The 26,181-nt window shown below is 35.9% G+C and overlaps 1 protein-coding gene across 10 annotated transcripts in view; it reads right to left on the bottom strand.

Annotated features, from left to right (window-relative positions):
* PTPN13 (protein tyrosine phosphatase, non-receptor type 13) overlaps nucleotides 1-26,181 on the bottom strand; it is a 156,016-nt gene that overhangs the window by 41,974 nt on the left and 87,861 nt on the right. For 5 of the 10 annotated variants that reach the window (XM_015566168.1, XM_015566166.1, XM_015566165.1 and 2 more), the window contains 14 exons: nucleotides 24,261-24,678; nucleotides 24,025-24,122; nucleotides 22,445-22,501; nucleotides 14,226-14,315; nucleotides 13,555-13,662; nucleotides 13,255-13,386; nucleotides 9,683-10,146; nucleotides 8,504-8,650; nucleotides 6,469-6,562; nucleotides 5,777-5,862; nucleotides 4,425-4,587; nucleotides 2,874-3,088; nucleotides 2,672-2,770; nucleotides 718-1,082 (listed from right to left, as the gene is read on the bottom strand). In XM_015566168.1, the coding sequence (XP_015421654.1) occupies nucleotides 718-1,082; nucleotides 2,672-2,770; nucleotides 2,874-3,088; nucleotides 4,425-4,587; nucleotides 5,777-5,862; nucleotides 6,469-6,562; nucleotides 8,504-8,650; nucleotides 9,683-10,146; nucleotides 13,255-13,386; nucleotides 13,555-13,662; nucleotides 14,226-14,315; nucleotides 22,445-22,501; nucleotides 24,025-24,122; nucleotides 24,261-24,678 (2,536 nt within the window). The remainder of the gene's footprint in view (nucleotides 1-717; nucleotides 1,083-2,671; nucleotides 2,771-2,873; nucleotides 3,089-4,424; nucleotides 4,588-5,776; nucleotides 5,863-6,468; nucleotides 6,563-8,503; nucleotides 8,651-9,682; nucleotides 10,147-13,254; nucleotides 13,387-13,554; nucleotides 13,663-14,225; nucleotides 14,316-22,444; nucleotides 22,502-24,024; nucleotides 24,123-24,260; nucleotides 24,679-26,181) is intronic. The other 5 variants (XM_015566167.1, XM_006767190.2, XM_015566170.1 and 2 more) reach the window with 4 other exon arrangements.

Raw genomic sequence — 26,181 nt, 5'->3', positions numbered from 1 at the left:
TTTTGAAGCTCTTTATAAAATGCATAAGTCAGTAAGACAGATTAAATAAATACTTTTGATTCCTGGTTGTTAATTTAAGGCTGAAGCTAATGAGTTTAAATTTACTAAGAAAGAGAAGAAGTAAGAAAATAAATGTCTTATTTCTGTGGTTATTTTAGATGATACAATAGGAAAAAAAATACTTGAATGAATATGATTGAACCTGGATATACATACAAAGACATAACCAAACAGTAAAATGTATGAATAACTATTGGAGGCATACATATCTCTTATATGCCTCTGTTTTCAATGATTTCTCCTTTTCCCATCTACTGTACTCTTGTATATCCTACCTTATGCAAACTCTCTACCCCTTCCTCCATACCACTCCCTTTATATTTTTACTCACTACTCTCCTACCCCATCACTATCTAAATAGGTTTCTTCTCTTTCTGTCAAATAATCGGAATGATGGTGAAATACAAACAACTTCCCCAATTTTTAGTAAATATACTTGAGAGAGCAGTAAGGCTCAGGTTGAATGGCTAGAGAGCTTACAGATTTGCTAACTAAAACTGTCAGCCACAATAGTTAGATAGCCAATAGAGTCATCATCTACTTAAAGACTGTGAAATTCACTTACAGGCACATTTCATTCTTAGAGAAATGGAGATTGCTTTCCTGTTACTAACAGTTAGTTGTGTTGAGTGATAAGCATTACAATATTGGCAATACCTGTGCTCGAGTCCTGGTTTGTTGGATATTTTCTGAGGATAGTAAAACATGGTACAAATGGTATCTTCCTGACTCTTGGTTGCCTCGTGTTGATTTTGTGCCAGTGGTAGCATGTTGCTTAGAGTCTGTTGAAAAGCTGAACTCCAGCTCATATTTGGAATTTTTGCTGGAGCTTTCACTAGGTCTTCTTCTCCGCTCCCAATGCTGTCACTGTCACTGTCTTTCCTGGATGAGGATGTGCACTCTTTCTTGCTTTTGTCAGACATTTCATTTTCATCTGAGCTGGTGCCTGGCCCCACACATGCTGGCTGAGAGGGCTCTTTACTGTTGTTTGGAAGTACTTGTGCTGGAGAATGCAGTGGGGTCTGTAATGGACACATTTAAAGAGACCTGAATGTGACAACTTATAGTAATTTTAGAACACTTGATAGAAACTGAACACATTCAACAACAGCACTTTCTATTAAAATATTCTTTTTTATAAAGTAATTATACTCATTAGAAAAAAATCACATATAAAAATAACTGTTAATATTTTATGACTTATATTTTAAATCAGAATTAGAGTTATAGTATATATTCTGCTTTGTATCCTACTTTCAAAATTTAGGTTTTTATGAGTACTTTCTGAGGTCCTTAAATATACTTTGAAAACAACCATATAAAACTGTATAATAATCCTACAGATGGCTATACCTTTTAATTTATTTCAGAATTCTCCTTTTATTGGATACAGAGCTAGTTTCTAGCTTTACACTATTAATAGAAATCTAGGGGAACTTCTTTTTATGTAGATTTTCACCCAAGTTTCTAATTACTTCCTTATAATTTTCTATATAATTAAAATAGAATTTTTTATAATCAGCACATAGGATGTTTTTAAAGGCCTTGTTAAATATTTCCAGATTGCTTTCCAGAAAGATTGTATCAATTTATGTACTCATCAAGAGAGTTCCACCAGTTCCTAACTGCTGACCCAAATCAATGTAGTTTCTCTCTCGCTCTCTCTCTCTTTTTAATGTAGTCTCTTAAAATGCTATTTATAACATGCCCTATAGAAATGTTACTTTCCTATTAATAGCCTTCTCACACTTTTATTTCTGATATAAAGGTTACAAGTTTCTCCTGCCTTTTCTCCCAGGGGTCATGTTCACTGTTTATGGAACACTACTTTTTTAAAATCCTCATTTGAGGATATTTATTAATTTTAGAGAGAGAGGAAGGGAGAAAGAGAGAGAGAAACATCAGTGCGAGAGAGAAATATAGTTTGCTTGCTTCCTGTATGCACCCTGACCAGGGATTAAAACTGCAACCTAGGTATGTGTCCTGACTAGAATAGAACCCATAATCTTTTTGATATACAGACAACAACCAACTGAGCCACCCAGCCAGGGCAGAACACTATTTTAAGTACAAAGGACAAAGGTTGTCTTTCTTCCAAGGCTGTCTTATCTATCAGTATGCAATTTATAACTAACTCCAAAATAGATTTTGGATCCTTTAGATATTCCTTGACATAAAAAAGGAAAATAAACAAACATATTTTAAAATATGTTTTAAAAAAGCAAAATATCTTAAATAATTCTCATTTTTATCTAATCTAACTTAGAATGAAAATTATGTTTCCCCGTTTGGTCCAATGAAGAAATAAACAAAAAGGTTTCTGTAATCATTATTTTATGTCTTTTTCGATTTATGCTTAGAAAACAAATTCCTAAAATCCTTGAAGCTAGAATTTTAGAATTGGAAGGGAAAGAAGAGAAAGTGAATTGAATTACTTTATATTGCAAATATAGGATGCACTCAGAGGTTAAGTGACATATACAAGATAATACTCTTAGCCGAAGTAACTGGAATAAAACCCCGGAGATCATGCTATATGAAATCACTACAGCTGAATTAATCACTCAATTGGTATTCTACAAAAACATAAATTACTTTTTGCAGGTCTTACCAAAAGAGCAGGGTCAATGTCTGGTAGCACACCAGGTGGAGGTCTGCAGAGAAGCAAGGATACTTCTGGAGATGTTCCTCTGAGAGCAGATATAACTTCCTGGGGGTGCCAGAAATGACAAGGGAAGCTGTAGTTACACCACCATTACCAGATCATTCTGAAAGGCCAATCTATCTCCACATGCCACATGCCTGGGGCTCACCTGCTGAGACAGTCCTTTCAAAGAGGCTCCATTCACTTTCAAGATAACATCCCCCACATCAATTTTTCCACTTTCTGCTGCTGGTTGTCCAGGGAAGAGCTTTTTAACCCTTACTATGCTGGTATTCATTTGCTCAGGTATAAGATTATCTTCTCGAGAAAAACTGAATCCTAAGCCTGAGCTATTTTTAAACAATTTTACCTCAAATGTATTCTCTGCAGAAAAAAAAAAATTTAAAAAAATTCTTACATGTTATATATACATACAAACATAAATAGTTTTAGACACATTTTAAAAAGCCCATTTCCCCACCATATTTACAGCTTTATATGTACTCACTGTACTTTTATTCTATAAGCAAATCCTATTTCACACTATAAATCAGAAAACTAAATGTAATGAACTAAGCCGCATGAACTAACTGCTTGAACAGAAAAGAGGATTTTGAAATAAGGGTTCTGAAAATGAAATTATGCTTAATCCCTCGTGTTTTAAAAGACTGTAGAATAACAGAAAAAGAAGAAAAAAATCCAAGAGAGGAGAAGAATAACAAAAAGCCAGGTATGCAATGGGAGAGAAAGGTAAGAGCAAAACAAATGTTAGAGAAGGCATGGGAAAGATGATATTCTAATGAGTTGGTACAGTATAACATAATCCAGTAAATTGCAATGACATTATGAGAAAATTCTCATCATCAACAAAATTTTTTTAAATAAGCAGAAAAGAGTAAAAACATATTTTAAAAAATGATGGAAGAAATAAAGAATATAGGACAGTGAGATTAAGTGGGTATGCTAATTTTACTTTCATAATCAGGAAAAATATATGCTGGGTTGTATTTTCTCCTTACTTTTGGGACTAATTTAGAGTTGCTAACATTTGTGCAATCAAATAAGAATTTAAAATAAAAGACAAATAAGGACTTTATACCACCACCATCCTTCATAAAGTAAAGGACATTTTTCCTTTTATGCCCCTTAAAAGGAAGATAAATGGAATCTGAGAATAAAGGGGACTTCTGTATCATGAACACATTTAGCAAAAAGTTCAACACTACATCATTTTTAATTTTCTTATTTTGCTACTAATTAGTGGTATGTCCAAGGGCTGTCAAAGTTTGTAGGAAAGATCAGTTTCTGGGATCTATTAGGTAAATTTCTACTCAGGGTTAGCTTGACAAGTCCATAAAATTAAATGGAAATATAGAAAATGTAAGAGTCAAGATTTCATATGGGGTTAAAGCCATTTTTAGGTATTATTTCTATATTTTTATGTTTTTTCCCTTTCAGATATGATTTTGAATATTACAACTATTTAAGGCACTATTATAGGACCATAATCTGTTTCAAGCATGACTTCATTATCCAAAGTCTTTCAGACTCTAAAAGCAGCAAATATGTCATTAAAAAAAAAAATTCAGTGTAGTGCTACATCAGATTATTCACATTTGACAAGAATAATTAAAGAGACTCAGGCATGAATTGTATCCAACATGCAAAACTCAAATTTTGAATACGTGAAAGCTGAGATGACAGTGTCCTAAGGCCTGACCTTCAGTGACAAAGCTGTAGTCTTTGATAGGAGTCATTTTCTTCACCATTTTTTCTGGGACTTGATCTTGACCATCCAGATCTGAAAGGTTGCACTGTGGAGTTACAGGGGCATGTTCTTTGGATGCTGGAGAATGCCCCTTTTCTAACAACAGATGAACCAACTGAACAAATGAAAAAGAAATTCATTAATGAAAAATAATTATAAGAAAGCAGATCAATTTTCAGGATTTTTGTATAACTAATGGTATATATTTCAAGTAAATAACTGGTCTACTAAAGTATAGGGAGAGAAAAAAATGGAACAAAAGCAAGATTTGAAAATTGCAAAATTAAGTTTTTAATATTTTCTGTATTAAACAATAAATGATTAAAAAGAAAAAAAGAAGTCTATTATAAAATAACAAATATACCCTGGCCAGGTGGACCAGTTGGTTGAAGTGTTGTTCGGTATATCAACAGGTTTCAGGCTCAATTCCTGGTCAGAGTACATACCTAGGTTTTACGTTTGATCTGCAGTTGGAGGACATCTGGGAGGCAACCCTTCTATGTTTCTCTCTCACATTGATGCTTCCCTTACTCTCTCCCTAAAAATCAATGAAAACATATCCTTGGGTGAGAATTAAGAAAAAAAAAAATAACAAACATATTATAGAAAATTGTGGTACTAGAATAAAATCACCACTGTACTATAATATAAAGACCATTGTAGCCGAAACCGGTTTGGCTCAGTGGATAGAGTGTCGGCCTGCGGACTGAAGGGTCCCAGGTTCGGTTCCGGTCAGGGGCATGTACCTGGGTTGCGGGCACATCTCCAGTGGGAGATGTACAGGAGGCAGATAATCGATGTTTCTCTCTCATCGATGTTTCTGGCTCTCTATCTCTCTCCCTTCCTCTCTGTAAAAAAATCAATAAAATATATTTTTTAAAAAAAGACCCATTGTAAATAATTTGCTAAACTCCCTGACTTAAAATGTATTTCAACAAAATAAATTTAGCCTTGAGGATGAAGAATGACTAGAAGTGAAAATCACTAAATATTTGTAGATGCTGATGAAAATTTTAAAAATGCAATCTCCACCATTCCTTCTGTCAGATCACTGGTAATATTAGGGCTAAATGTGATACAGAAAGCCAGTTTCTTCAGTAAAAAAACTAAAACCTCTTGTCATAATACTTGCTTTTTTTAAAATACTTGCTTCTTAATTTGTAGGAAAAAATACTAGGATGTTTATGTAAATCAGGCTTGGTTTCTTGACTAATAAATTTAGAGATTTCAATGAAATTGACATTATTCACACATTATTATGTTCTTCTATGGTAGCTTATAAATTTGGAATAATGATCTATTACCTGTCCTGTATTTCTCAGTGTTTCCACAGCTTGCTTATGGGTGGCTCCTTCCAGACTAACTCCATTAACAGCTAGGACACGATCACCTATAAATCAGGCAGTCATTTTGAAAAAGGCAAATCATAAAATATAATCATGCTGTTTAATACCATGTGATCTTGTTTTGTATTAACTTGTTCAGGAGAGACTCAGACAAAATTCTGGACAAAACTGTCACAGTTTCTTTAATGTGTATTTAATTTCTTTTCCAATTTTATGGCTCATCTTAGGTACATTTTAGAATACGATATTGTATATATTGTAAAAGTGATTTAAATCATGGTATAAGATAAATTAAACTACAAATGTAGAGCATTGGAGGGAACTAAACTAGTTAGTTCTGATTAGAAATGTAGATGTCTCTGTTTTTACAAGGTCACTATCTTGCTGCCATCCTCTGGTAGTTTACTTCTTAGGAAGTGCAAAACATGAATTAAATTATCACCAAACTATTTTCTGATACTAGAGAATAAGGTGAAAAAGAAGAGTTTTGGGAATGATATCCAGGAGTTTTTTTAATATTCAAGTCCTAAAATAATTGTATTATGTTCTTATTTTATATTAGGAATAATCTGAAGGTCTATATCAACTTTCTAATTTATATGTTGATGTGATAACCCTCTATATAATTCCCATACACACAAATAGTCTACCTTTGTGAATTCTACCATCGAACTCTGCTGCTCCCTTGGGAAGAACAGCTTTCACATAAATGCCACCATGTCTGACACTGGTATTCACACCTCCCTATGTGGAAAAAGACAAATAAAATAACATTTTGTAATACAAAAAAGTTCACACTCCATTTTTCAAATCTGAGACCCAGAAAGCATTCAATTTATCAGCGAAAGCAGCTGCAGCATGTCAGCACATGCAATTAGTTCAATACCCCAAAACATTCCTAGCTAAGTTTTCCAAATCTTAAAGCAGTTACTTTGTAGGAAAACTCTTTATTCAGAAAATAACAACATGCCAGATCTTGACTATATGAAAAGTTACTCTTCCTCTGTAAGTCTATACCATGCATTATGAGCAAGCAGAAAGTAAAATTAGTGTGAGAACTTAGTTGTCAGAAAAAATAGTATATGGAATAATATACTTCTGATCATATTTGCTATTCTGAAAGTAAATCTCATGAGTCAAAGGAAAATTTTTTTTTTCATTTTGAAAGATTTTGGTAGAGAAATTTGTTTATAGTGGAGATGAGAGGTAATGAGAGGTAGATTTTTCATTCTCATATGGATATACAGCTTTATTTCCCTTCACAATAATAGGAAGATAAAATTCTAAAGTTTGTCAAAAGGTATTGGTAATTTCTACCACTGTGATTTAGTTTTTCTTTTATTTTTTGTGTAGTTTTTCTTTATTATTTTTCCCCCCTTTTAAATGCTTATTTTAAACTATAGGCCCAATGCATGAAATTCGTGCACTGGGGGGTGGCGGGGAGGTGTGTCCCTCAGCCCAGCCTGCACCCTCTCCATTCTGGGATCCCTCTCACAATCCAGGACTGCTGGCTCCCAACCACTTGCCTGCCTGCCTGCCTGTCTGATAGCCCCTAACCGCTTCTGCCTGCCAGCCTGATCACCCCTTAACCACTCCCCTGCCAACCTGATTGACGCCTGACTGCTCCCCTGCCGGCCCGATAGCCTCCAACTGCCTTTCCCTCCCGACCTGGTCACCTCCAACTGCCCTCCCCTGCTGGCCTGGTTGCCCCAACTGCCCTCCTCTGCTGGCCTCCCCTGCTGCCCTGATCGCTCACAACTGCCCTCCCCTGTAGGCCATCTTGTGGCCACATGGGGGCAGCCATCTTTGACCACATGGGGGTGGCCCTCTAGTGTGTTGGAGTGATGGTCAATTTGCATATCACCTCTTTATTAGATAGGATAGTGCTATTTCTATGACATTTCTAAATCACTTTTTATTACTAATATCCTTCAAATACCATAAATGATAATGTTACCATTTAGGGTACAGTACATTCATTAATAGAATTCTAAAGTAATTTTAGCAAGTAACCTATGCTCACATTTTAACTACTTTAAAACTACATATATTCCTTGGGAACCTGTAATTTTAAAATACTAATCATGTTTACAACTTAAGATGTATTATGCAGAGAAAGCGCATATACATTAGGCTTATATTACTTATGATGTAGGTTAAAAGTATTATTTCATGTTCAAGCAGAAACTATCAAATATTTGTTAAATCATGTCAAATTAAGCAAATATGAAAACTATGCAAAAAATGTAGCAAGTATGAAATCTATGAGGAAAATGTACTAATCACAGGAAAAAGTGATTAGTACGCTCAAGTTTTTATTTTATTTTTTAATATATTTTTATTAATGTCAGAGAGAAAGGAAGAGGGAGAGATAGAAATATCAAGGATGAGAGAGAATCATTGATTGGCTGCCTCCTGCACAGCCCCCACTAGGGATCGAGCCCGCAATCTGGGCATGTGCCCTTGACTGGAGTCAAACCTGGGACCCTTTAGTCCGCAGGTCGATGCTCTATCCACTGATCCATACCAGCGAGGGCAGTACGCTCGTTTTTAAAAAAGTTTTAAGATGTGGTTCAATTTTTAATTTTGGAAGTATTTGACAAGTTTCCTTTTTGAGGCAAAAAAATTCAATTAACTGAAATACAATAGGCTGCTGGAAATGGAGAAGAGAAAACATTTGAAAACCTTGTCAAACAGTACCGTGACACTTATCCCCAAGCTGTTATCATTTTTAGCCAGTTCAACCTCAAAGATATCTCCAGGTTTAGGAGGTGCTGAAGGAAAAGTTTTAAAATTCGTTTTGTTGGATGTATTCATTGAGGAGGAAGATTCCTTAACAAAGAAAAACAAACAAAAGGATTTCTTGTTAGACTCAAAATTAATTACTATTGGAAGATTCAATATGTGTTTTTTGGGTAAATTAAGAAAAAACAGATATTAAGGAATAGAGTGGATTCAAAGATCATGAGGGTTGGAAGAGATCTTTGAGATCATCTAATCCAATGCCTTCATATTTTATGGTTGAGGAAATTGAGGTCTAGAGATTAAAGGGTTTGCTTTAGGTCAAACAGCTTGATATGGCAGAGGGAAGGAAGCACGAACCCACTGCAGACCTGGCTTTTACATAACCCTTGTCCAATGCTTTTTAGACTCCCAAATTTGGAAAGTATGCCCATTTCCTTAAAAAAAAAATCAATATAGAGTAAGCAGTAGCTTTTAACTTAGAGTTTTAAAATGAGTAGGCTTCATGTTTACTTTGCTTATGTTTACAAATCCAATATAAACAGAGGCACAGCCGCTGAGCCCCAGTTAGAAAGGCATAACCCCTTATGAGAAATGTTGATTTTTCTGTTCAAAAAAAAGGGACTTAAGGTTCTTTCCTGAATTTGCTTGTGAAAGTGCGCTTAAATTTATATCATTCCTAGGAAATGGGCAATTTTCTATATTGTTGTTCATCCATCCAAAACTTCAGAAGGATTTGGTTATCAAAAATAAGTCAACTGGCCATTCCATGAACTACTTCGGAACAATACTTTTCAGATATTAAATTCTCTTACAACATGAAGTATGCAAGAGATGAACAACTTGTAGAAAATAATCATCATCTGATTATTCATTTCTTTGGCTTATCAGGTAACAAGTTCCCAGAATAATAGCCATTTTAGAGTTAGTATTTAAAGCTGCTAATTTCTCTGAAAGTTAGCATCAAATGCAGTAGCAGTTAGTAGCATACTATATAAATTATTTCTCTTTTCTAGAATAATGTAAGTAGTTTATAGTAGAATATTCTACTCTGTAATTTATTTGCTGTTGTTTGTTTTGTTAAATTAAAAACAAAAAACAAAGATTCAAATTAAACTATGCCTTTTTTGGCGTTTGATGATCCTGACTGCTGGAGTAAGTGGCTTCATCCATGTCTGAGTCTCCACGATCCGAATAATCTGTTGTATCAGAGATGCCTGGTTTTTTAGCTTTGCTTTGGTTACTGTCGGTAGAAGTCCTCTTCTTCTGAGTGGCTCTGGATATCACAGATGGGGAAGGGCTGCCGTGCTGTGATTCCTGCCAGGTCCGGTCACCTACGTGGCTGGCAAAGAAGCCGTTGACCTGGCTCTGGGACAAGCTGGCACTCTCAGTCCTAGAATCTTGAGAACTCAGGCTTCCTTCCCGCAGCCCTCCAGGCAGCCCGAAAGAGCTCTCTGAGATGTGCCTCAGGGGACCACGTGGCCAGCGGTGATCCTCAGAAGAATCTATAGTGCTGCCTTGCATATAGGAAGGTTTCTTCATGTAATTTTTCATGCCATTGGCAGTGTGCACAGGAGTAGAAGGCACTAAACGTCAAAATTCAATGAAAATAACAGGTTAGTGTCATACACACATGCCTGGGCTTACATACAAGCACAACGTTCCTGACGATTGTTGGGAGGATTTTACACAGGAAAACACATACATCACCCCTGTCCAGGGCCTGAAACCATGATAAGAACCCAACAAATGTAGTAGGTGCTTTCTGTTTCCGTTGCTCAGCCCTTTGGTTATTCCTGAAGCAGCTTCTATGGAAATGGGAAACCCCTTCATCTTAACTCCTCATTTCCAGTCTCTAAGGCCTGTTTCAAGTAATCTGTGAAGGCTTTCTTGATTCCCTAACTAGAGATAATTTGGGTCTCTAAAGATCCTTGTTCTTTGTTTAATGATTATTTATATATTTGTTTATAATATTGTCCTACCAATTATTCCAAATGATTCTCAAGAAAGGCAACTCCCCAAATTTTATATATAGACTTTATCAAAATCCACTTAAGAAAGCTTGCCTAAGTAAGGCACAAACCACATGAGCCATTTGTAAAAAAAAAAAAAAAAAAAGATGCAAATTTATAAGACACTAAAAGTTTTATGTAGTAAGCAAAGCCAAAGAAAACTGGAGAGTAATGAGCAGCTGGAGAGAAAATATTTGGAATAGTAACAAAAAATAATCAAAGAGTTAATACCATTAATATATAAAGTGTTTCTAAAAGTCAATAAGAAAAAGTTTAGCCCTGGCTGGTGTGGCTCAGTTGATTGGAGCGTTGTCCCATGTACTACTAAAGAGTCGCAAGTTCGAATCCTGGTAGGGGCATGTATGGGAGGCAACCAAATAATGTCTCTCTCTCTCTCTCTCTCTCTCTCTATCAATGTTTCTATCTCTCTGTCCCTCTTTTCCCTCCTCTCTCCCTAAAATCAATTAAAAATAAACAAACGTATCCTCAGGTGAAGATTAAAACAATTTTTTAATTAAAAAAAAGGAGTTTAGAACTCCTGTGATACAAGGGTATGATAATGTAGACTGGAAATTAGGAGTAAAATCCTCATCTATAATAATAAAAGTGTAATACGCTAATTAGACCGGAGAGCTGAACAACCTTCCAGAAATCATTCTGGACGTCCTTCTGGACGAAGCCACGGTGGAGGGGACCGAGGCAGAGGTGGATAGGGTCGATCAGGCAGGCAGGCAAGAGGTTAGGGGCAATCAGGCAGGCAGGCAGAGTGGTTAGGGGTGATCAGGCAGGCGGGCAGGCGAGCGGTTAGGAGCCAGTGGTCCCAGATTGGTAGACGGATGTCCGACTGCCAGTTTAGGCCCGATCCCTGTGGCAGTCAGACATCCCTCGAGGGGTCCTGGATTGTGAGAGGGTGCAGGCACAAATTTTGTGCACCGGGCCTCTAGTAACTAATAACTATATGAAAAGACGTTCTCATTGTTGATCAGGGATATGCAGTTTCTACCTATTTGCCTAACAAAAAATGGGACTGATAATTTCTAATACCACTAATGGTGTGAAGAGCACTGTTATATCTAGTTGGTTGACTATAAATTGATAAAACTTGAGCAAATTGGTAGCATTTGTCAAAATTTTAAATGTGCATACTCCTTAATCTACTTCTAGGTATCTAACCTCTAGAAATAAGTACATTTTCAGTGGTGTACAAACAAATGTTTGTTGCAGTGACATATGTAATAGAATTCTAGCTAACCTGGATGCATAACAAAATAAATAAATAAATTTTGACATGCCCATGAATATAAAATATAATGCCACATTAAAAAGGTATATAGCCTGGCCAGTGGTTGAATGTTGATCTATGGGCCAGGAGGTCATGACTTGATTTCTGGTCAGGGCACATGCCCAGGTTCTGGGCTTGATCCCCAGTAGGGGGCCTGTGGGAGGTAGTGGATTAATGATACTTTCGCATCATTGATGGTTCTATCTTTCCCTCTCCCTTCCTCTTCTTGAAATCAATAAGAACACTTTTTTTTTAAAAAGGATTCTGGACATTCATGGACGTCCAGAATATATTGAGTGAACAAGTTACAGACTGATATTCAGAGTATACAAAAGTAATTGTATTTTTGTTTAAAAATAGTGTGTGTGTGTATGTATGTGTATCACTATTTTTTTAAAAATTTATAATATATACAAGGCTACTGGACTGCCCTGTAGTATGTGCACCTTTTATGAACACTGCCCTACCCCTTGACTGGATGATAACTCTGTGCCAGGCAGATAAGGCAGGCCTGAGATAGTTTCCTTTTTAAAGAAAAAAACAATGGTGGCTCAAGAGGACATAAGTCATACACCTAATAACTGGCTCAGGCATAGCTCAAATATAAGTCATCTGATCTTTGTCATATGGGTTTTCTCCCACAACATGCTAATGGAAGGAGTTGAAACAAAATGATATGGTCTTGTTTTTAAATTTCTAGTATGTTTTCTTTTCCTTTTTATAAACTGGTTCAGAACAGGAATTCATAGATATTATATTTCTATCTGTTTTGTTTTCTATTACATAGGCAATGACAAAGAATTTCATTTATGATTTGGCCTAAGTGATAGAAAATACCAAGTATTTAGGAGAATTTACTTAAGTGACATCAATTTTACCCAACAAATCCATTTTTTATTCAGCTACAGATGACCCTTGAATAACACAGTATCCACAATTTTTTTTTTTAATAAATACCTGTACCATTTGATCTGTGGTTGGGAGTCTGCAGATGTGGAAGGCTGACAATGCCATATTATAAAGAAGACTTGAGTATCCATGAATTTTGGTATACTTTGCCGGGGGCGGAGGAGGGAGGTCTGGAACCAATCCCCTTTGGGGAGACAACTTAAGTTTTGGAGAGTTGAAAGTTAGACAAGGATTTTAAACTGTGCATGTTGTTGGCACCCCTAATCTTGGGTCATTCAAGGGTCAACTGTATTATTAAGGAGGAATGAGAGAGAAAATCTTTGAAGTAATCAATCAAAAAGTTCAACTGATCCATAAAATGAAAATAATCAGAACTATACAGTTAAAATTTCCAGAAAGGAAATAAGAAGCTGAATTCTGATTTATTGGGCCAAGCTACTGAAGTTCTTGTAAAAATGAAAGAGAACACAGTCAAGAGACGTTTATATTACCTTTGGATATCTTTTCTTTTGGCTGAGAGATAACAAGTGTCACATCTTCAGGGGCATTTTGCAAAATTTCAACTGCAGCATGGTGGCTGACCCCCTCTAAGCTCACACTATTTACAGATATCAAACGGTCTCCTGTAAAAATAGACAATCCAGTATTTTCAATGACAGAGAAATTCATGCTAAATATCAGAAATGTCACCCTGCCAATTATTTTTATTTTGTCCAAGTTCCACTTTTGATATCTGTGCAAATTCATGCCCAACAGTAAAGTACACAAGGAATTAACTAAATGTAAAGTACCTGGCTTTAAGCATCCATCTAAGTCAGCTGGTCCTCCAGGAGTAATTGAACTGATAAATACACCTAGATCCAGTCTTCCCATCTTCTCCCCACCAATGATTTGAAATCCTGTGAAATAGCACATTTTAAAAAGATCTTCATTATACTGGTACTTTCTATGACTAATGATGATTAGCCTGTTTGACACACAGAAGTGTGGAGACTGTCACTACAAATATAATTAACTAGAGGCCCAGTGTCCAGGCTGAGGGACCTTACCAGTGAAAAAATCCGTGCAACAGGCCTCTAGTATGCATATAAGATCTTTGGTTAATCTCTTTCCGCCCTCCCCCATCCCCTTTCCCTCTGAGATTCAGCAGTCTGTTTCATGTTTCCATGCCTGGGCATTGAGCATCTCCCCGCTGGTGGTCAGTGTGTGTCATAGCTACCAGTTGAATGGGCTACCAGTTGGACGGTCACTTAGGCTTTTATACATAGACAAGTAACACCTATGAGATGGGACCGTTAAATTTGGTGGAAGAATTGCTTGTAAGCATTTCATCTTTGACATTTCCTGACTGGGCAGGTAGGGTGAGGGGTTGTGGGTGGGCAGCCGGTGGCCTGATCAGAAGTAGGTTGTGCCTCAAGGCCAATGCTATGCTACAGACTTTCAGAATCTCACAGTGACTTACCCAAGCCATGCTTTGCGTCTTTTTTCAGGTTCACCAAGGTAATCTCCCTTTCTGGTGAGGATACTATGCTCCATCTTTTGTGTAGCACATCTATTGAAAACGCATAATTTTAAGGTAAAATAAACATAACACGTTCAGGCATTAAGACTGTCTGCTTGTTCCAATTTAAATGTTAACAAAGCTCATTTACAGATTGCTCAGTAACTATAAAATTATATTTTAAATAATGTAATGCCATCATCTTATGTTTTGATAGTGATTTATATTTACAAAATAACTGTATGTTGTCACATTTATTCCTTATAAATGATTCTCTGTGAAATAAGCATATTTCAGTTAGAAATTATTAATTAAATTTCAAGAGGTTAAATAATTTGAGCAGGTTTACTCAGTACTGGCAAGGTCAGATTCTTAAATTCAGGTTTTCTGACTCCATGTCTTTCTTTTGCATCACCACTGACTTCCTAAATATATTAAGAAATTCCTACTAATAGGTGGTTGACATTTTTATTTAAAATGAGTAAAATATTCACGGTAAATTCTAGAGTTAAATAGCAATAAAAATAAATTTCTTTTTTAAAGTCTAATTAATAATGACTTGGCTAGCACATTTACATTCTCAAAGGACTTCTATTTATTTCTATTTTATTTGTGGAATAATCGCATGAGGTAGGTAAAGAGATTTTTAATCATTGTTTTGTGGATGAGGAATAACAGTTTATGACTTGTTCAACATTATGAGTATTACTTCCCAGCAAAATGTCCTAAGTTGGTCCTTGATAAATGCTAATTTAATGCTATAATTAACTTTTTATTTCCATTTGGATTATTTTTTTAAGTAGGATGATCATGCATAAATATCTCCTAAATTAACCAATAAATATAATTTAATTGTCATTTCAATAAGAAACATTACTTCATTTACTTGCCATCTAATCATCTGAAGCGCATACACACTCTCATGCTCTTCCTCTCCATTAGGAGCTGATTTGTGACCCTTCTCTCTATTCCCCTCACCCCCAATTTATATGTTGAAGCCCCAACACTCAGTACCTCAGAATACGACCATATTTGGAGATAGGTTTTTAAAGAGATAATTAAGTTACAATGAAGTCTTTAGGGCAGGCCCTAATCCAATATGACTTGTGTCTGTATAAAGGAATTTGAATACAGGCATGTGCACGCATGTGAAGATAGAGAGAAAAGACTGCCTGCCACCTACAAGTCAAGGAGAGGCACCTTAGAAGAAATCAATGTTGCTAACACCTCAATTTCAGACAACTAGCCTCCAGAACTGTGAGATAATAAATTTGTTGTTTAAGCCTCTTAATTTATGGGGCCTTATTATGGAAGCTCTAGCAAACTAATACACTTCTTAAACATCAATTATAATTACCCATGAGTTTAAAATTGTATTGTGGTATAAAACAAGTCATATCTTTATTGTACAACATGTATTAATGCTTAAATGATGTATATGTGATACTCCATATTCTAGAAATAAACTCCTTTAATGTCAGAAAACAATAAAAACAATCATTTGCTCTCTGAAGTAAATTAACCTCGTCCCTTAAACATAAGTATTAGTGAAAGTTTGCTAGTTTCCTGTAGTATACATGTCCCTTTCGTTGATTCTCTTTTGACCAAAACCCAGTTATAAACGTAGTTATAATCAATAACAGTAATAGTAATTCAGTATTCCCAATTAATTTATTAAAATTCCTCCCGAAATCATGGGACAATGGCATGTGTTAGTTAATGCTTAGCTTAATATTATCATTTAAGCAGCCATGATGCTTTTATCCTAAAACAGACAATTAATTCTAATTTTCAGCTAGAATCAAATACATAATACAGCAGAACAAAACCCATAAAATAAATAAGGGAAATAAATAAATAAGTGGGGTCACATTAGGTATGTAAATGTAAACTTCTGCCACCATCATGAAGACAAAGTTCATTTACTCTATACAATGTTTTGCCTTCAGTTATAAAGCTGATATTCTTCATGTCCCTGGGGACTACCTGCTAGAAGTCAAATATATCTATTCAAAGAATAATTCCATTTTCTTTATTTTCATTTCCAACCATACACTAACAAGATTGGTTATTTATATTACTTATTAGGCTAGTGTGTATGTTAAGATATATCCTAGGTAAACACTGGATCACACACACACACACAACGTTAAATTTGCAGTATTTTTGCATATTTACTTTCCTAACTAGAAGCAACAGATTACGCTCTCTATATTCAAGGATTCACCAGTGAGATTTAAACATTCGTTTATTCAATTATTCTCTCATCCTTCAAATGTTTACTGAACAATTTTCCTGTCAAAGTCCCTCACTAGGCAATGAGGGAACATAAAATGCGATTGTATATGAAAGCCGCCAGCATAGTAACTGTGAGCTGAATCAGATCAAATCTCTGACAGACGGGCAAAGATCTAGCCTGAGTGATACAGAGAATTTTGTTGAGACTGTCAGTGAAATAGCTGCAGAGCAAAGGCATGAGTCGGACCCATAAAAAAGGAGAGGCTTCTTATTGCCAGGAATACAGAAACTTCAAGGAAGTTGGGTAGGATTTTAATAAGTGGATTATGGAGATGATTATACTAGTGCAGCAACAAGGATGGCATTAGTAACAGTTGAGATGGAAAGAAGGTAGAAAGAGTCCTGGGGAAATTCCATAGATCAGTGTAGCTACAGTAGAAGACTTGAGTAGGGCCGAGTTGAATATTCTTTTGGAAAGAGAAGCTTTGCTAACCTACTCTTTTTTTAAAATATATTTTTATTAATTTCAGAGAGGAAGGGAGAGGGAGAGATAGAAACATCACTGATGAGAGGGAATCACGGGTCGGCTGCCTCCTGCATGCCTTCTACTGGGGATGGAGCCCGCAACCCAGGCATGTGCCGTTGACCGGAATTGAAACCGGGACCCTTCAGTCCGCAGGCAGACGCTCTATCCACTGAGCCACACCGGCCAGGGTGCTAACTTATTCTTTTTAACAGTGATGTCCCCCTGCCCCATCCACAGTCTACCTCCATGTAAAGTGATGTATTAATGTGAGTACAGAAGGAAGGAAAAATGTTCGTGCAACTACATGTCACTAAATAGTACTGTGTACACACCAAGTTTTTATTTATTTTGTATTCTATTCAAATAGATGTTCAAATATTATTCCACTAGTTTAAAAAAGAGGGAGGATGAAGTATCTGAGGGTCTATAATACATGACAATTAAATTTAAAGGTATTTATAGAATTCAATGAGGACTGAATAGAATTTATTAATCTCTGAAAGTGAGGTAGCTAGATATTTCAAATACCAAGACATTTCTGAGTTAAGTGTTACAAGGAAACAAGCACTAATATTCAAGAAGTACTTATCTTTAAATCCTTAAAACAATTTTCTTTTCCCATTAATGTATTCTATGACCCAGCAAATTCTGCAAATATTTTAAAGTGAAAAAGAACTTTAACTTGAAATTTTCACTTCTCTGAGTAATATATGCTGTATTATCACATCAGTAACTATAAGTTTCATTCTCAATAATGTTTACCTGGAAAAGATTTTAATATAATAAATATATAATTAAGAAATAAAGTGTATACCCTCCTCTGCATTAGACGCTGCCTTTCTCTTCTCTCATAAGGTTCACGTGGACACCTACAGTCGCTAACTAGAATAAATTGTAGATACTAATGATAGATAGATCTACGAGTAAACGAATTGAATTTCACAGTAAGATCATATTTCTAATAAGGCCAAAGCCATACAGGGTGGGGCAAAAGTAGGTTTACAGTTGTCTGTATGGAAAAAAATACAATAATCCTATATAATAAAAGGTTTATATGCAAATTGACCGAACAGCGGAATGACTGATCGCTATGATGCGCACTGACCACCAGGGGGCAGAGGTTCAATGCAGGAGTTGCCCTCTGGTGGTCAGTGTGCTCCCACAGGGGGGGAGTGCCGCTCAGCCAGAAGCCAGGCTCACAGCTGGTGAGCACAGGGGCAATGGCGGGAGCCTCTCCTGCCTCTGTAGTAGCACCTAAGGACATCCCCTGAGGGCTCCCAGACTGTGAGAGGGCACAGGCTGGGCTGAGGGACCCTACCCCCCCGCCCTGCCCCGAGTGCATGAATTTCATGAACCAGGCCTCTAGTAATAAATAATAATACTAAATAAACTATTTCCCGTACTCACAACTGTAAACCTACTTTTGCTCCACCCTGTATAATCACTCTGAGTCAACTTTTTTTTTCCTGCAAGAAAAACTAATTTCTTGGTTATATATATAGAACCTTGTCAATTACAGGGCAGCTTCATGCCATTGATTCTAAGATTAACTAGACTACAGGTAGAGTAAGCTCTAGATCAGTGGTTCTCAACCTGTGGGTTGTGAGCCCTTTGGGAGTCGAATGACCCTTTCACAGGGGTCACCTAAGACCATTGGAAAACACATATATAATTACATGTTGTTTTTGTGATTAATTACTATGCTTTAATTATGTTCAATTTGTAACAGTGGAATTGGAGGTCACCACAACATAAGGAACTGTATTAAAGGGTCGTGGCATTTGGAAGATTGAGAACCACTGCTCTAGATAAATCCATCACTCACCCTAAGGAAAAAGACGCACTTGAAATCCTAGGGGTAATGAGTCAGTAGCACCATATTGTACAAACACAAAGAGAGGCATTTTTCATTGTTATACTACTAATATAATTACTGCTCCAGTGGTAGGTAGAGGGGATCAAAATGACAACTTTGGTGTTGTATTTCTGTGCCAGAATATTTAAATAGCTGAGTATTTGGAGCCAAATAACATCTTGGGGACTCATTTAACTCATCCATAAAATGAAAAGATGATTTGAATAAACTTCTTAAGTTCCTTTCAGTCCTCAATTTAGTTGACTCTATTTTTTTACTTCTGGTTAATTCCCATATCAGTAGGGGCATGCAGGAGACAGCCCATCAATTATTCTCTCTCATCATTAATGTTTCTATCCCTCTCTCCCTCTCCCTTACTCTCTGAAATCAATAAAAATAAAAATCCTATTAAACAAAGTGTATTTTAAAATCTTACTTTTGTTTGTATAACATTTTATTACTTGAATTTAATATTGTCCATAAAACATAATCAGTTTTGCCCGGTCGGCGTGGCTGAGTGGTTGAGCGCCAACCTATGACTAGGAGGTCACAGTTAGATTCCTGGTCAGGAAGGCCTGGGTTGGGGGCTCGATTCTCAGTGTGGGGTGTGCAGGAGACAGCCTATCAATGATTCTCTCTCATCATCGATGTTTCTCTCTCTCTCTCCCTCTCTCAAATCAATAAAAAGATATTTTTAAAAAAATCAGTTTTAATGTTAGGGAAAAAAAGGCTTATTTTTACTGTCTGTACCAAGTCCTTTTGTATTAGAATAACCTTTTCAATGACATTTTTGTATTTTGCATTTTGTTTTTATTAAGAGTGTTTGTTGTGGTTTGAACAAGAAGGAAAGTGACAAATCTAGCTAGAAGTTACTTTTTAATTATATAATAATTCTGAATTATAATAAAATGAGAAACATTGAAAACCACTTTTACATAATTCTTGGATAAGTTCTACATTTTTGTTTTTACTCTCTTAGGAAGAAATATTATAGAAGTGTGTTGTTTGAAAGGTTAAGCAACATTTATTTTTTTGAAATTACAATAAAAAAATGGGAATCTTGCCAGCACCGGTTTGGCTCAGTGGATAGAGCGTCGGCCTGCAGACTGAAGGGTCCGGGTTCGATTCCGGTCAAGGGCATGTACCTTGGTTGCAGGCACATCCCCAGAGGGGGGTGTGCAGGAGGCAGCTGATCGATGTTTCTCTCTCATCGAGGTTTCTAACTCTCTATTCCTCTCCCTTCCTCTCTGTAAAAACAAAAATCAATAAAAAAAAAATATATTTTTAAAATGGGAATCTTTTCTATATTTGTTTCATGAGATTATAAGATTCATGTCCCCCTTTTTTTATCTTCTTTTTCAAGGTTCACCTTCATTAAGGGTCTCTGAAAGTCATAAAAGACTAAGTAGTATTTGTCGGTCCTTGTATTAAGTTATGAATACTTCAATATTAGTTGAAGCTCATTTCCAATTTCTTCTAATAATCTTGACCAGCAAGAAAGAACATTGAAATTAGAATAAGAGAGCATATATTTGACTCATGGTCAAGTACTTAACTTTTTATCAGTTACCTTATTTAGAAAAATGTTTGCCATACTTTATTACATGAAAACTTAGTTCTCAACAGAGCACTAATTCAGGGCTAATTGGGCAGACTCAAAGAGAAATTGAAGAAACCATAGACTTGCCTGCAAGGCAACTGGGGCACACATCCATAGGCAGATGGATTGACCCTTCCTTTATAGGGGACAGGTGTGAAGATAACATTTCTAAAGGTTTAAAAGAGAAACTACCCTGCACATGCTGCTCAAGTGGTATCCAATGTAAATTCATATTCTTTTCCTTCAGAAGGAAGGCTAAAACATACTTCCAGATTTTATCCTTTAATAAATTATTATACAGCTTCTTTAAAAAGCTTAGCTGGTAGAAATAATGGCTGTGAATATAATTAAGCATTACTATATAGGAAACAGTTGAAAGAGTAGGTTAGAGCGGGGCTTTGGAAACAGACTTCCTGCATTCAAATTATGACCTGGGCACGTACAAGCTCCATGACCTTCTGTGAAATTCAGCCCCTCTATGGTGTGGTTTCTTTGTGAAAAGGACATAATAATAGCCACTCACCTATTATTAAATGAGAGCTAAACATAAGTGTTTAGTACACAATAAGCATTCAATAGCTGTTATTCAATAATTACCACCATTACAGGCATTTTAATAATTATTTAGGCACACAGGTATTCTAAATTCACTACATGTAAGACACTTGATCATCATAAAGATATATACCAGGGTCTTAGTAACTTAGGCCCAAGTACCTGTATAAGTTCACTTTTTCTTTAATGATATCCCCCTCAGATTTTTCAAGATTGATATATTTTTTAATAATCAGATGAAAAAATCCTACATTTTCCATGAGTTTTAAAGATATTTGTGTGTATTTTTACACTATGACACAATTTTACTTCCAAGGAAAATTTTCTTCTCTCAAAGACCTGGTATGTGTATTTCTTGGTTCCTGGGTGGATGCTCAACCACTGAGCAACACTGGCCAGGCGGTATGTCTATTTCTATGAGAGAATGAGAATTATAGAAATGGCACTCTGGTGTTTGAGTTTTGACCTACAAAAACAGCAGTTTCATATGGTTCAATCTACTCTTAATGCCTTCATTTTTTCTTGGTTCTCAAGTCTGTTTCCAGGCACATTAGAACTAACCTCAAAGCTTCATCAAGTTTAACTATATTAAAACATCGATTAATATATTTGCTTTTTTCTCATCAGATTTCGGATTATTTCAACTTCAAGAGTTTGAGGGTAAGAAACTAGTGTATGCAGAGTAAAACATTCCTTCTTCCCATAAAAGGTGATAGAAAGATCAAGTAAGATAATGTCCATGAAAGTATTTTGTAACCGAAATTCTAAAAATGGTGAATCTACTGACTTTGAAGTCACTGCACAAAGTTTCTTCCTGTAACTTTGTTTCTTAGACTTCTAAACTCTAAATTTCAACATTTTAAGTCTTCAAATTCTTCCCATAATATTTAGGCTAAGACTCAAAGTTAGTCCCTACTTAGTTCTAAGCTTTAATCCTGTTCTCGCATACCTCCATGCAGAGGTTCATGCAAGTTCCTGAACCTGTTATCTTTTCACCTATCTCCATATCTCTGACCATATTAAGGCCTTGGTCTGGAATGCTTATCCTCAACAATCTACCTGAATAAATCCTTTTAACTTCAAAATTCAGCTCAAGATCTCTTTAAAATTACTGCCTCAATTAAAACTCGTTAATCAAAATTATCCCTCACCTGAAATATCTTAGCTTCCCAATTAGTGTCCATATCTTTAATCTGTTGTTTGTCTAGTTCACCACCATTAGCCTAAATGACAGGTCCCACCACATCACTAGGTGCTGCAAATACGTTCTCCTTTGACTCCAGTATAAGGCCTAAAATCCTTGGCACGGATTCAGAGACGCTTTGTTATTAGGTCTAAGGCCAGCTCATCAGGCACAAGAGAAAAGATATGGTGGAAAGGAGGGGAAAAACATTGTGTAAACCTACCATTTTCTTTTAAGGGAACTTGGGATGAAGAATTTCCAGAACTATGCAAAGTCATTCCTGTGGTATAAATTAAATTATTAGACAGTTTATAAAATGATCAGATATTAGATATAGAAGTAATTTCTTCTGATAAATGCATAAAAAGCAATAAAACATTAAGGTAGCATTTTCTTTTATTTATACTCAGAAAAATATGTCCTCCCACAATAGGCTTATTTACTATTTTTAATGTCCAAGTTAAGCATATCAACTTGTTTTGCAGAATAAACTTAAAAACAAATGAATTGTTTATGACAATGACATTTTAATATGCCAAATATGAAGTGATGAAACTGAAATGATTTTTAAAAACATGTGTTCAAATGTTAAAAGAAAATCCAATATTCAATAAGAATGGATAACCTTAATTAAAAAATGCAGAAATAAATTTTCTTTCATGGATGAATTTTATTTTATCTGTATTTGTCTATGGAATATTTTACTATTCTACATCTGATATGTGATGGATTTCTTCTATGTAGATCAATAGCTTAGATTCTATAAGAGATCCCATTATAGTGAATGTACTTTGAAAAGTATTTTCTGGGCTATTTTTAATATATAAGATGACTTTGTTTTTTATATGTTTAAAGTTTTTTTTTTCACCAATTCAATTAAAATTGATGATAGTATAATCACTGAAAGTTTGGAAGCCTGTATTAATAAAGTAATGTTGCTTTCCATACATATTTATCAACTATACTGTAGAGTTCTTTTTTGACTTCATTTACTTCACATATCCCCAAACCAACTACAGGATGAGAAAATACTAGTTTCTAACTTTGTATAATTGGGAGTAAAATGATCAAACTTTGGTCTAAGGGAGAGATAACTAGTATTATTTGGTGAACAACAGCAGAAGATGGTTATTCTTGTTTTCCTTTTATCTTCCCCGCTGTTTCCTATTTTGAGGAATCTTTTGGACCTCTGTGCTTATATAGCTATTCTTCTCAAAGATCAATTCTATGCATGTCCCTTTTAAGATGCATAAAGCAACAGGCAACCTGAAAGTATTACCTTATATAAGGTATTGTGTGTTTATAAACACACAACCTCTCTATTTATATGAATAGGCCCCTCCTAGTTGGGAGAATTTGAAAAACTTAAATCAACTAGGAATTTCTACCTACCAACCCATCCAGTCTGTTTTTAGAGACAATTCCTTTCATGCTATTCTGAAAGTACCTTAAATAAACCTTTCTTCAAAAAAAAAAAAATACAGCATTAGTGGAGTCTACTCTCACAGGTGTGTGAGGAAAACCCAAAGAAAGGACAACCAAAGCCAAGGCTTCGCTGTCTGGTTCTCTTGGTAAGATGGTCATGGCTTTTAATTGCCACCAAGAGAAAGCTAAGAATCAGTTGTTAAATCATTCTATTTCACTTGGTGCATTTTAAGTAGCCTAAAAAGTTTATATTCACAAACAGTGTTGGTAATTGGGACATAGAACCAAAAAAAATTCTTTGGCAAATTACATCATCTCATTCACTTTACTATGAGCACCAGGTACGGGGGAAAAGAAGGTAAGCTTGTTTATGCTGACCTATAACATATGCTTGACCAGGGTCTTCAAAAGATGAGGAGTCTGATTCATGTTTCCTCCTTTCAGGACTTCTATTTAAACTTGCAACAGACTTTGAACTAAAGAGGAAAAGGAAGGTAGGAGGAGGGAGTGTCAATGTAAAAAAAAAAAAAAGGTGAAAATTATAAAACAAAAACAAATGTATGAAATGTAGAATTTACAAATATGTAGTTCGGGTTAGTTAATTATGTTCTTACTTATTAAGTTTTGTGACTCCTGCCAAAGATTCTGTATCAGATCTTGCCATCTGGTGAAACGGTTTTCCTACCAACTCCACAATGGTTTGTGAAGGGGATTCCGTGTTAACCATGCCATTTTTCCGATGAGGAGAGAGAGAGGCCTGACTGAGATCGTGGTATGATTTGCTCATCTCTCTAGGCTTCTCCTCACACGAAGCTTTGCCGCTCTTCTCCTTTGGACTTTTTTGCCATGGCTGGTAAAGCGACAGCTCTGAACAGGAGAGCCTCTTCAGAATCTCCGCTTGAACTGACAGAGGTCGAACGGCAAGTTTGTTCAGGGTGCTGCTGGCCAGACTGCCAGTGCTGATTGCGCGTCCCAAGTTAAATCCTCTAACGGACTCCGCTTGGAGATTCAGGCTCCTAAACGAAGCTCTCTCTACAAGGAAATAGGATGGCTTTACACGATGGAAACACTGCAGTACCTTTATGAGAAGAGTTATTTTAATAAACAAAATACAGCATGCAGTTTTTAATGGTCTTGACTGCCAGCATAAGTAGAAAGCTTTCACAGTGTGGCAATCCAGGATTTTAAAGAGGAGGTTGGAAGGTCTTGGTTTTCATACCATCATCTCTCCATCCTTGCAGCTTTCCCCCGTGCAGGGCCTGGTTAGCACTTCCTACTTCCTCTAACGATTCCCTTGGATCCAATCATGTTTGAGCTTCAGGCTTACTGACCCCAAACTCCCAATTATCGGTTTCAGTTAGAAATGAGAATGACATTTGACAGAGAAATTTTCAACCTAGTAGTGTGTCTGCGAAAACCAAGGATGGGGAGAGAGAGGTGACACCTGGATAGGCCAACGTGGTGAGATCATGCCAAAAGGAAGCTGAGCAGAGGAGTTTTGCCCAGAGAAAAAGTTCTTATTATGTTTTTAAAAGCTTAAGGCAGATTGTGGTGATAGTTGCACAGCCCCGTGGCTATACTAAAAACCATTGAATTGTACCCTTTAAATGGGTAAATTGCATGGTATGTGAATTATATCTCAATAAAACTGTTGCAACAAAAGGCCTTAATGGTAAATCATTTCTTTTGTTATTTCATTACTATGCCAATCCCACCATCCAATCTTGTTGGCTTTTCATGATTTAAATGTGGCACAGGAGCCGTGGGAGAATCAAATATTAGTTGTGTTCTTCTCTCTTGGTTTCCGTTAATTTACATGATAAAGGAGCTGGGGTTCTCTTCATGCTTAAATTCCTTTCACTTCTAAATATACGAGTACATCCAAAATCATCTTTTAGAGGCTAAATTTAGAGACACCTTATAACAAGTGTTTGGCTATTCTATTTTGGAAACTAATGTCATGGAAGCATTTAAACATTTGAGACTATTAACAAAAGCACGGCATCACAGAATTTTTGCATAAAAGTCCTTCCATGTAAATAAAGGACCAGGAGCACAGAATTTGAAATGATTTAGTTGTTCATGCACTAGTAATCCACATCACAAGGCACTCCATTTGCCACTCCCATGTAAAGTACCAACCCTGTGTTGCAACTCTAAGGAATATAGCTCGACTACTTATGTAAAACAGCTGTAAAACTTCCTTTTAAAAATGTCACACACACACACACAAAATAAAGTAAAATGTCAACTGTTGCTGACTTAGATCTTTAGATTGTTTTATTATTTTCTAATTCCTAGGAAGATTAATAATGAATACTTTATCTCAGGTGTAAATAGATAGGAAAATACCAAAGGTTTGTAATATTCATGCATCAAGATGAAGTTTAAATAAATATGTCTCACTGTCCCCAGAAAAATTCAATGTTCTTTCTCTGAAGTAGAAGTGGACACCAAGTTAAAAACAGGATAACAATTTTTAAAAAAGACTTTCATTAAAAAATTCCCACAATGATCTTTAGCCTAAAATACAAT

This window comes from Myotis davidii, unplaced genomic scaffold (genome assembly GCF_000327345.1).
Source record: "Myotis davidii unplaced genomic scaffold, ASM32734v1 scaffold662, whole genome shotgun sequence".
NCBI lineage: Eukaryota > Metazoa > Chordata > Mammalia > Chiroptera > Vespertilionidae > Myotis > Myotis davidii.
The sequence above is the reverse complement of the archived record's forward strand: the minus strand, read 5'-3'. Positions and strand labels throughout refer to the sequence as shown.